Here is a 13227-nt window from a genome sequence, read left to right on the forward strand (position 1 = left end):
GACTAGTGGGGGTGTTGTGTGACAAAAGGAGTAGTCTCCCTTGCACCGTCCACAGTGAGCACCATTACACCTCCCACACTGTGACAGTGTTGACTGACTGAACTAACAGTGACAGGCGTGAACGGTATCCCGCAAGCGTGTCGTCAATGTACTATTAACGTTCAGTGTAGTGTACCTGGGCCTGACGGAGTAGTCTCCCTTACAACGTTCATGGTAAACGGTAGTTTATACACACACTGTGGCAGTGTTGGTATGACTGTTCTCGCAGTGACTGATGTAACCCAGCATACAAGCTGTGAGTCTACTTCAAGCGGCAGGTGTTCTGCACCGGAACCTGCCCGAGGAGTCTCCCTTGTGCCGTGTCACTTAGTAGTGTAGTGTTGTGGGATGACTACAGACGGTGATATGTCTACATCGTTTTGTTTGCTTGGTTGTTTATTGATTAACGCCGCTGTCAGCAATATTCCACCTATATGCCGCCGGTCTTTACATAATCAAGTATGGGCCAAACAATCCAGTGGCTGACATCATGAGCATCGATCTACGCAATTTGGAAACAATAACACACCTCAACCATGGCAGCGAACCTGACCAACCGATCCTGTTAATCCCTCTTGAATGTGCGACAAGCATGGTCACCTTTTATGGCAAGCATGGGTTGCTGAAGACCTATTCTATCCCGGTTCATCATGGGTCTCTGATTTAGTTTTGGATGGTGCTCCTATCAAAGTTGTGAAAGAGGCCAAGTTTCTTGGTATTATTTTTTACCATCATTTGACCTTTCTGCCACACATAAATTATGTAAAGACTAAATGCCTGTAGGCTCTTGATTTAATCAAAGTAGTTTCAAACGCAAAATGGGGAGGGGGTCAGAAAACCTTCCTCCAACTTTACAGAGCACTGATCCGTTCTAAACTTGATTAAATATGCAAATATGTCATTTTCGACAATTTGGGTTATGCAGAAGGCTGCAGTGTTGGGGAATCTTCACATTCTCCAAAACGTTCTGGGTGTGTTTGACTAGGCAGACTTTGAGAAGTCCCATTCGCTCTCTGTCCATAGCTAGAGCCACGGTACACATGGAGTCTGCAGTAGGAAATATATATACAAGTAATTAACATTACAGAGAGAAAGGGAAACCATGTGTTAGCTTAGATATGGTGTTATTATACGAACAATGCCCAAGCTCTGGGGCTTTCACACCAACAAGTCAACGTATAATACATAAAACAAGGACCCGTGAAGATTCCGGGGTAGAATAGGTCTTCAGCAACCCATACGTGCCGTAAAAGGAGACTATGCTTGTCGTAAAAGGCGACTAACGGGATCGGGTGATCAGGCTCGCTTACTTGGTTGATACATGTTATCGATCCCAATTGCGTGGATCGATGCTCATGCTATTAATCACTGGATTGTCTGGTCCAGACTCGATTATTTACAGACCGCCGTTATATAGCTGGAATATTGCTGAGTACGGCGTTAAACAACAAACCAACCAACATAAAACAAGGAAGGTAGGGGTCGTCTGAAAAGCAAAACCGGGACTTCAAAGGATACGAGACAGTGAAGTAGTACAGTTAAAGTAGTGATTACTCTGCCTTCTATCTCTCTCAGAATATACAAAGATCCCTTCCAGTTACATTAAAAATCGGGTCATGCAACCAGAAATCTTTCATACCTTCAACAGTCTTTTGGTTACCACTACGTCCACATGTTGTAAATGTTCTCAACCTTCACATATTGTACCCATGTCGGGAATCGAACCGGGTCTTCAGCGTGACGCGCGAACGCTTTAGCCACTAGGCTACCCAACCGCCCCGCGACTTCAAAGGATACGAGACAACGTATTAAAGTAGTGATTACACTTCCTTCTATAAACTTCTCTGTTCGCATTTCTGTTGCATTTCGTGGCTTTCTCTCCCTCAGAATAAACCAAGATCACTTCCAGTTACATTCAAAATCATAGCATACCTTCAACAGTCTTTTGGTTACCACTAAGTTCAATCCATCTGTTGAAATGGTTCTCAATCCTAGCTACAAACTGTGTGAATATTTCATATCTGATACCTGTATCAGTTTGAGGCGCTCTAAACTTCTGATGAAATTTATCTTAACAGCTTGTGTCATCTGCACTTAATCTGGAATATATTTCCAAAGCATTACCTTTTTTGGTGTACAAAGATATGCTGGCCAGTGACAAACTGCTTCAGATATGCATCAAGGCTGTCAGTGTTGTCTTCAGACGGGAGCATCTTAGGCATCAAAGGTGCACCACCTGATCCAGTCTCTTCTACATGTACCTGACAGTGTTCTTCATACTTTACAATATCACACTTTTCCAACTTGCTTAATTCTATTCTCTCTTCTGGTATTACTTTCATTTTCCGTTACTTAATATACTAATATATCGCGGTAACATCGCTGCCACCAGTGTGGGCGCGGCCATTATACGAATGTTGAAATTTGCCATCTAACCCCAAATGTGTTAATGTTGTCTTTGACAATGCCATCATGGTGAATTTTGAAAAGGTTTATGACTGACCATATTTTCCAGATTAGTTTAATTTTATGTTTATATGAACAGACAAGTTGGAGATTACAGACTAACGGAAAATCACTTAACTTCCTCATTATATTCTTACTATACCAACTACATGACAGTTGATAAAAGAAAATGATATAGCTGGGGTAAGAGTATTCGGCGTCATGACAGTCGTAACTTGTTTGTAAACGTAATCATTCGGCTGCAAGGTCAACTCCAAGCATGGTTGTGGTCATCTATAACAGTGGGGAGTTGTGGCTGTTGGCAGCGGTATTACTAGAGAGCTCCGCAAACAGGATATCGCTGTGAGGAGCTTGGTAACACCGTCTCTACCAAACTCCTCACAGCGATATCCCGTCCGTGGAGCTCTCTATAGAATATCACCATACACACTGATAGCTTTTACAACACTATCTTTTAATCATAAGCCAACTTTGAATAACATGTGATATTGTATAGATACACACAAGATATAAACATACGGCGTTTTCAATAAAAAGTTTCAAACTTAGATTCGACACCTGTTAATTTCATTTGTGGTCTCTTGTAGGTTAGGACAGTTTGATTTGTGCAGTAATGGAATAAAGACGGATGTTGTTTGAAGCAGTGACCTGTGTGTGTTCTCTAGGAACGTTTGATTATGACAATATGCTAGACGCACAGCTTATCCAGAGATCTAGCCGAGCTTGGAGCTTCCCCATTGTCATCGTAAATACGAAAGATGGCATTAGACGGTTCTGCGTCGAGTTCCGGTCGTTGAACGAGATCACAGACCCGTTTCAACCCCTCGATACCTGAACATTTCATTTGTGGTCTCTAACATAATGTGCAAAGTCCCCGACAGAATGTTATCATAACGAGTACATTTTTAAAAAAGACATGACATATCAATGTATGTATTACTCACTTAAACATATCTAAATTCAACATGGGAAAAAGACAGATTTCACATATTGTCCTTCTACAGCTCGGTAATACACTCATATAATGAAATCAATTAATGAAATGACTCAGTCACAATGTTAAACATCTATATTGTTATAGAATATGTGTCCAAGGTATGTACACCTGCTTGTCCTGTCATATGACATAAGGTTCGCTTTTTGTTTAAAGAGCTGATCATGATCACACACTGCAAAAAGCGAATATAAAGCCACTTACATTTTTATACACATCCGGCAGCTACCTCTATCAGTCTGTTTGGAAGTGTTTATGATATCTCCTGTGAAGTGGTCTGTGAACATTCTTTCATACTATGCTTAGAATCTCTGGGTTACATTGACGAAAAGACCTTCAAACACGAGAGCCAAGCCATAGTGGACGAAAAGCTGTTTATGTTACACTGGACTTATGAAATAATGTCAATAGTACAATAAACAACTATTTCTCATGAATATGGAAAGGGTTCTGCCGTTGTTATTAATGAAAAGAATATTAACATAACCATAAGCACAGTTCAGGCCCAGGGTCCGCTATCCTCCTGAATGTGTCTTTGTAACTGCGCTAGATAGCATTCTGATGAGAATTTTGATTCACTGGTCGACTGACTGTGCGGTATGTGTAGGTGTGGGGTGTATGTGGAACATACAATGAACACGACTGCATTGTTGAGTAGCAACTCCCAGTAACCCTCAGGTGACATATAATCTTGAACGCAAGGTTAAACCCCTTTTCACCGCACCTATTGTTTTCTCAGTAAACCGCAGATGACCTTTAAAGATAGATGTGTAACTATATCTACGGTCACCACGCTTAGTGGAAAAAGGGTAAAAAGTGTAAATCTAGACCCCTTCCGGGAGATTAAGCCATGTAATGTCTACATGTGCAAGCACACTACAATCATCCTACCACTTGGCGACCTGGACGAATAAAATTATTGGACATACTTGAAGCAAATTATAGACATTGTAATTGAAAAGAGTGATGACTTTATGTTATAGGGCAAAGCACACTCATTCCATTATGTTACTCATCCATGATGTGGGTGGAGGCGTGAGTTTGGTGTAACACCTCTCTGAGCAGTATTCCACTTATACCATGTAAGTGCCAGCATCATGTGATAGGACAGCAAAGAAGCCACAGGCGAGCTCTCTCCTTGTTCAGATTTGAACAGCATCCCTCCAGAAAGAAACGGGACGGTACTGCCACAAACCGGTTGAAGAACGAACCTGTTTCAACTGCCCGGATTCTGTGGAGGATGAGATGCATGTGTTACTCAAGTGACCGCTTTACACGCATTGAACAAGAGACATGTTTGCATTATGTTGTCAGGTTTATCCTGCTTTTATTACAGCCCCTGACGAAGAAATATAAATATTCATATCTTGCCTCAATAATACGAAAGCTGACAAAACCTGCAAGTATGTTTTAGACCTTAGGAGTACGTGTGTGAAAAGATAGTATGGATGATTACATTGTGTATTATATTTTTTTATACTGACTATTATGTGTAGGGGTGGCTCTGTTATATATTGTTGTATATGTTGTTTTTATCTGTACCTTGGGAGAGACGAAAAAAATATATTCTGTCTGTCTGTCTGACAACTGGAGTGATGAGACGCAGGGCGGACGCCATCATCCGGGCACGTGGAGGATTTACTCGCTACTGAATCTCTGAACTACAGTCCACGGACTTAAGGTGACATTTTGTTATCCACATATAGCCACATGAACTCTTGATACTTTTTCTTTTTGTAAAAAACAATCATTCACATTAGGTGCCACAATTTTACAACAGACCGTACAGGACCACGTGGCTGGCCTAACGGGTCGTTGTAGTGCAGGCTCAGTAGACATTACATCTGCAGAGCTTCTGATATTCACTCTATCGTTACATCGTCCATATTCTGATGTTTGCTAATAATTTGTACATGGAACTCTATCTCCTTAACATAGTTGACCCGTGAAGATTCCGGAGTAGAATAGGTCTTCAGCAACCCATGCTTGCCGTAAAAGGTGACTATGCTTGTCGTAAAAGGCGACTAAGGGGATCGGGTGGTCAGGCTCGCTGACTTGGTTGATGCATGTCATCGATCCAAATTGCGTGGATCGATGTTCATGACATTAATCACTGGATTGTCTGGTCCAGACTCGATTATTTACAGACCGCCGTCATATAGCTGGAATATTGCTGAGTGCGGCGTTAAACAACAAACCAACCAGCCAACCAACTTAACATAGTTAATACAGATCTTTTTAAGAGTTTTACATTCAAGAAGAAGATAATTGATAAGGAATATTGTCTTTGGGTAAACATTACCGGTGGTGGTGTTACTATATCATGATAACAGCCTAACCCAAACTGACAATGGTGGTGCTTCCTTCTTCTTGTCGTTTTTCTTCTTAAATATATCAGTTCTTTTAAATATATGTAGCTTACTTGACTATGGTAACATATCAATTTATTATAAACGTATATAAATCTTATGTCTCGCCGAAGTGCCTGATTAATGTCACACTGTCTAGTACGACTTAATGCGTAAAGCATATGCATGTACTACCTTGCGTCCTGTGCAACAGAGCTATTGTGTGCACACGGACTGAAAGAACCCTACTGACAATCTTTCCTTTGTGAGCGTCCCAGCATGAATAAATACACATCCGGGTTTAACCCGACATCAGGGTTTAACCCGTGCATATCTAGTTTAAAATTAGATATCACACACATACCTATAGTTGTTGGCAGTAGGGGAAGTCTGTTAGGGTAGATTGTCCATCAAAATGTGAGTATCAAGTTTCATATCCCGTTTGTAAGTATGTGTCTAAACCGTTAGTGGAAGTTTACCCCATTGAGTGGCATGTGTAAAAAAAGAGTAGTCGTGTACCTGGATCCTTACCTGTAACCTGCAACATTGGGGTCGTGTTCTGAAATTGGGACTTCAAGTTCGTAATTGTACCGATAATGTACGTTACTATCCACGGTCACTCTTGACTTAACCGTTAACCAAATCAGTTAAGACGAAGCTTTATCACCACCTCACCTCACCTCACCTCACCTCACCTCACCTCACCTCACCTCACCTCACCTCACCTCACCTCACCTCACCTCACCTCACCTCACCTCACCTCACCTCACCTCACCTCACCTCACCTCACCTCACCTCACCTCACCTCACCTTGATGATGTTACAATTATAGGAACTCACAATGAAAGGCATCCACGGGTATCCTTGATGGATTCAAAATGAAATACAATATGAAGAACTATGTTGTCCGGCATACACTTAAACACTGAGACAAGGTAATTTCTAGTCAGGTGAGCGCATGTCGTTAAAGTCTTCTTCTCTGTAACCACAGCACAGATGAGGCTGAAATGATGACAACCCAGTTTGTTCAAGAAGTTTTGATCCAATCTTAACATACATCCTTAACATACATCCTTCAGTGGCCACGCGCACGTTATGATATTGTCAGTAACAAAAGGACAGCTTATATCTCTGCCTACCTGTACGTTACTTTGTGGTATTTTAAGGCTGCTTCTGTATAAGTCGGCACACAAACAGTTAATCTTGCAAAACTGCGTCCCTTATAGGGGTTTCACAATTTATGAACAGAACCTGGATGTAGCTTTCAATGTTAACATATTTGTGATCTAATAAACCTAAATTCGGGTCGACAGAGGACTGGATCATAAGCAACATGTAAAGGCATGCCGTGCTACAGTATTTGCATAATCTGTATAAAATACTGTAGCGGGTATTGTGTACTCTTTATTCTCAAAATGTGTGTTCTCATATTAAACCATGCAACGCACACAGTTCGGTATGGCTCTATAACCGGGAAACTGTGAATGCATCTGTAGTTAAAGGTTTTGTAGATATAGCGACCAGACGATCACGGTGACAAAGACATCCAAAATGAATATTTCAAATGCATTGATGAGATGATGTGTTATATGGATAGGTTAAGGACAGACTTAGTTTTGCTGTATTTTACACGATTGTAAAATATGAAACAATGAACATAATCTATGCCATTAGGAATATACTTTATTTTTAGTACGCTAACGATGCAAATATAAGTGTATAAGTGTAAAACAGCATAGTTACCTGTTTTAAACGGGGGAGGAAGTGCTCACTACTAATATAGCGACCTGCATCCTACTGATGACCAATTATCAGCCTTGAGAGTCCTTGAAATTCATCACTTAGTTTCCTGTAGGTACTCAATATATGATAATTCCTCAGTGCGAACTTGCTCCTTTCAAATTTAATGTATAACTTAATTCTCGTCTTTCTTCATTTTTGTCATCAAGTGTGAACTTAGAGAGATTTTCATGATATATTGATACAGTTATCATGTTTTTATAAAAGAAAGATGGCAAGGAATCTGAAGAAGGGAATCTTCTCTGAACTATCAACGAATGTAAAACCTAAAGGTAAGATTGAATTTATGTAAATAAAAGCGAGACAACACTTTCCACAATCATAACAAATACAATCTGATAAAAGCAGAGCCCGTACTATACGATAAGCATGTGTTATGAATTACCATCAAATATTGAAGATACCAGTTGGTAAAATGCGTTGGCAATATGATGACGGGGGACACCAAAAGTAGGTGGACTGAGGCTGGAAAACTCACATTTCTCTTCCAAACTGAATTTCTCAAGGAGGTTCAAATCTGAATTCAAATATTTATAATATAACCCACGAGGCACCAGTGATTAAGGAAAAATATGTCACGAGCGAAAGTAATATTTTAAGTTCTGAATGACATATTTTCCGTAATTGCTAGTACCGAGTGGGATACTCTTTTTACTACCCATAATCATATTAAAGACATATTTCAAAAATCAGCTGTTTTGTATCAATCCGCGTGTGACAAAACACTGTTCACTTCACTCGAACCGTATTACTCAGTAAACGTGTTCTTACGCGTGGAAAATATAGTTCTGTTAAACAAACTTTAAATATCACATTATTGAAGTAATATTGCACACTTTGCACACGAATTGCACGCTTTGTAAATATCAAACGATATCACACTGCCTATTTTAGCCCGTATGGGTAATAACCATGTCAGAAAATAGACATAGCTATGTTTCAGACATTTTTGTTCACTCCTGTCCATTTCACACTATTCTCAAGAATAGACTCAGAAAGCTGAACGTTTGTGTCCATGATCATTCTATCAAAGAGATTCAAGCCGTCATGAAAGGAATTCACGTTTTGAGGTTACAGCCATGGGGTCAATCCTGACACCAATAGTCATAGGGTTTGTATTATTCTGTTGTGAAATAACATTTTGTACGCGAGCAAAAAGACTTGGAAAATGGATATTTGTTGTAGCATCATCTAATGCTAATATACATGTAATTAATATTATTCTTTGTATTAGACTCCGCTCTCCGTGAAGCCTGCATGGCGGGGAACCTGGCAGTTGTAAAGCGGATAGTAACAGCAGGTGAGGCGGACCTCAACTCTAGAGACCGATTCGGAATTACACCGGTGCAGGCAGCAGCATGGTATAGACACAAAGAAGTAGTGGAGTTCCTTGTGAGTAAAGGAGCTGATGTGTCTCTGGTGGACGGTGCCGGTAACACCATCCTCCACTATGCCTGTTGGGGAGGAGATGAGGAGACGGTGAAGTTTGTCCTCTCACAGAATTTCGTGGACATTAACGCCAGGAACAAGTCGGGGGAGACGGCAACCGACAGGGCGAGAGCCTGGAGAATTTATGAAGTGCTTGATCTCATGGTGTCCTGTGGCGCTCAATGAAGTGAATGTAGGATGTGTGCAGAAAGTGTATTGTGTTTGAGAGACATATTGTGAGACACTTTGTCGTTTGTTTATTTGAAACTTTCCATTATTAGGTAAACGGACCATTGTAACTGACCTTTTGAATGGCGTACCGGGACGACATCGCTGGAGATCATGTTCTACCCTTTGTGCAAATGCAGCGCCGTAACGTCACGCTGCAGCAGCATAATGCCCGCCCACACGTTATACGTGTAGTAACAAGTCTTTTTAGGCGGCATTACATTGTGGTCGGCTATTTCTCCAGACCTCTCCCCCATTGAACATGTTTGGGATGAGATAGACAGGACAGAACTAGCCGGTAAGGCTAGCTCAGTTGGGCCAATCGTTGTTTGACATTTGGCAAAAAATCTCCCACGAACTTACGAACTGTTGGGACAAGCATAACGGGCAGACATGCTGGTTTCTGTTTCTACATTTGTACCACAATCAGTCATTGTTGAAATGTAACCAGCAGTGACCACGTAAAGCAACGAAAAATGACAAAACCCTTTCCACAATCAAGAGGCATCTCTAAGTACGATTCCGACTACAGCTTAAGCATCTCTTATCAATGACTATCAATCAGTGATGATATCACGTTATCGCGAAACTTTGAGCGTATCATGCGCCATAAGTGGCACCCATCACAGATACATGCAAAGGCAAGTCATTTGTTCACCTGAAAAAACACATGTGGTACAGCTCAGAACAGGGAACTGGATCAGGCATCATTTTTGTCAATGATGTGTCATGTTTGGAAATGTCCTCCACATGTCCACCATAACATTCTGGAAAGCTTTACTTAGGCCTTGTGTGTAGAAACCCGGATCAAACAATTTTCCAACAAGAGTCCTATGCCGATCTTTGACATATTTAGTAGAAAGAGCATGTTCAAGGAGATCTAAATATGAAACGGATGATGCCTCCACACCGTTACTACATGCACTGGTTGTCTCCCCTGCGGTGTACCACATCATCCATGCCGTTACTACATGCACTGGTTGTCTCCCCTGCGGTGTACCACATCACCCATGCCGTTACTACATGCACTGGTTGTCTCCCCTGCGGTGTACCACATCATCCATGCCGTTACTACATGCACTGGTTGTCTCCCCTGCGGTGTACCACATCATCCATGCCGTTACTACATGCACTGGTTGTCTCCCCTGCGGTGTACCACATCATCCATGCCGTTACTACATGCACTGGTTGTCTCCCCTGCGGTGTACCACATCATCCACGCCGTTACTACATGCACTGGTTGTCTCCCCTGCGGTGTACCACATCATCCATGCCGTCGCTACATGCACTGGTTGTCTCCCCTGTGGTTTAACACATCCTCCATACCGTTACTACATGCACTGGTTGTCTCCCCTGTGGTGTACCACATCCTCCATACCGTTACTACATGCACTGGTTGTCTCCCCTGTGGTGTACCACATCATCCATGCCGTTACTACATGCACTGGTTGTCTCCCCTGCGGTGTACCACATCATCCATGCCGTCGCTACATGCACTGGTTGTCTCCCCTGTGGTTTAACACATCCTCCATACCGTTACTACATGCACTGGTTGTCTCCCCTGTGGTGTACCACATCATCCATACCGTTACTACATGCACTGGTTGTCTCCCCTGTGGTGTACCACATCATCCATGCCGTTACTACATGCACTGGTTGTCTCCCCTGTGGTGTACCACATCATCCATACCGTCACTACATGCACTGGTTGTCTCCCCTGTGGTGTACCACATCATCCATGCCGTTACTACATGCACTGGTTGTCTCCCCTGTGGTGTACCACATCATCCATACCGTCACTACATGCACTGGTTGTCTCCCCTGTACTGTACCACATCCTCCACGCCATCACTACATGCACTGGTTGTCTCCCCTGTACTGTAACACATCTTCCACGCCGTCACTACATGCACTGGTTGTCTCCCCTGTAGTGTCACACATCCTCCACGCCGTCACTACATGCACTGGTTGTCTCCCCTGTACTGTACCACATCCTCCACGCCGTCACTACATGCACTGGTTGTCTCCCCTGTAGTGTAACACATCCTCCACGCCGTCACTACATGCACTGGTTGTCTCCCCTTTAGTGTCACACATCCTCCACGCCGTCACTACATGCACTGGTTGTCTCCCCTGTAGTGTATCACATCCTCCACGCCGTCACTACATGCACTGGTTGTCTCCCCTGTGGTGTACCACATCCTCCATACCGTCACTACATGCACTGGTTGTCTCCCCTGTACTGTAACACATCCTCCACAGCGTCTCTACATGCACTGGTTGTCTCCCCTGTACTGTAACACATCCTCCACGCCGTCACTACATGCACTGGTTGTCTCTCCTGTACTGTAACACATCCTCCATACCGTCACTACATGCACTGGTTGTCTCCCCTGTGGTGTACCACATCATCCATGCCGTTACTACATGCACTGGTTGTCTCCCCTGTAGTGTACCACATCATCCATGCCGTTACTACATGCACTGGTTGTTTCCCCTGTGGTGTACCACATCATCCATGCCGTTACTACATGCACTGGTTGTCTCCCCTGTAGTGTAACACATCCTCCATACCGTCGCTACATGCACTGGTTGTCTCCCCTGTAGTGTAACACATCCTCCACGCCGTCACTACATGCACTGGTTGTCTTCCCTGTAGTGTCACACATCCTCCATACCGTCGCTACATGCACTGGTTGTCTCCCCTGTAGTGTCACACATCCTCCACGCAGCTACCTCTCTCAGTGTGTGTGGATTTCTTTATAATATCTCCTGTGAGGTGGTCTGTGAACATTCTTTCATTTTATGCTTAGAATCCTTGGGATCCTTTGGTTCTCTATGTCCTCGATTGTCCTGGCTTAGTTCGCTTTACCTGGTGGCACACAAGTCCACTTGAAGTGGCACGATTGGTTCACCCATTTCTTTAAAGAGTTGACGTCAGCAGAACGTATTTTAACCATTCCTTTTCGTTCCTTAATGTCAGAAGTTTCATTTAGCACAGTAGCTCTCATCGACAATTCGGCATCCCACTGTCTCATTGCGTCTGGGAGCATGGGTGAATTCATCAGTGTTCTGTGTGGTTTCATGTTGAAGGCAGACACATCCTTGTAACGAGGTGATAGTCCCTGCCAAAATACACCTTTGTGATCCTTATTTATTTGGCTTACACTTGGTTTGGTCCCATAAGTATTTGTTTCAATTAAATTATTCTTCGTGCCAAACAAGATATACATGATTCAACAGATTTCTGTCTAGCGCTGTGAAGGTTGGCGTTCAAGGATCCAGGTTTCTCACAGATTTCATTAACATTGTCATCTTTGGCACGGGTCTCTGAGGTTCAGTAGACAAGACTGGTAAAGTATACTGTTCACAGATGTGTCGCCGTTTTGGACAGCTCTGATGGTAGTGCAGGGGTCTATATGCCCAGATGAGCACGTTTTAGCGACACTTACGTCACTCAACGTCGTCAGTTTAGGGCTGGTAGTGTAATGGTATAGCGTGGCATCACAACTCTTTGGAGAACACATATCATTACTGTTAATGACAATTTGAATGATGTATCCTTCCGGGACGACAACGTTTGAGGTCGTGTTCTACCCTTTGTGCAAATGCAGAGACATAACATCACGTTGCAGCCGGATAAGAGCAAAACATAACAATGCTGTAGTGCTATGGTGAGCGGAAGGTCCGGGTTTCGATCCCCGGCCGCGGCATGCCAAAAGACGTTTGAAGATGGTACTTGTTGTTACCCTGTCTGGCGCTCGACATTAAGGGGCTAAAACAAGGACTGGTCGTCTCGGAGTCAGTATACTGTGTCTGAGTGGGGTATTCATGTTAAACTGCGGCATGGTATCTCAGTGAACTAGCACTTTAAATCGGCATCAGTCCGGACTAGTACAAGCAGCCACACAAACACACACACGA

The 13227-nt window shown here is 42.9% G+C and overlaps 1 protein-coding gene across 1 annotated transcript; it reads left to right on the forward strand.

Moving 5' to 3' along the window:
- The first annotated feature begins 7858 nt into the window (after window positions 1–7858).
- LOC139447194 (ankyrin repeat domain-containing protein 1-like) lies at window positions 7859–9261 on the forward strand. The gene is made up of 2 exons (XM_071228410.1): window positions 7859–7919; window positions 8882–9261. Exons 1-2 carry the CDS (start codon window positions 7859–7861, stop codon window positions 9259–9261), a joined length of 441 nt encoding a protein of 146 aa, XP_071084511.1.
- Window positions 9262–13227: the final 3966 nt, after the last annotated feature.

This window comes from Haliotis cracherodii, unplaced genomic scaffold, assembly GCF_022045235.1.
Source record: "Haliotis cracherodii isolate W230 unplaced genomic scaffold, xgHalCrac1.p SCAF_7, whole genome shotgun sequence".
Taxonomy (NCBI): Eukaryota; Metazoa; Mollusca; class Gastropoda; order Lepetellida; family Haliotidae; genus Haliotis; species Haliotis cracherodii.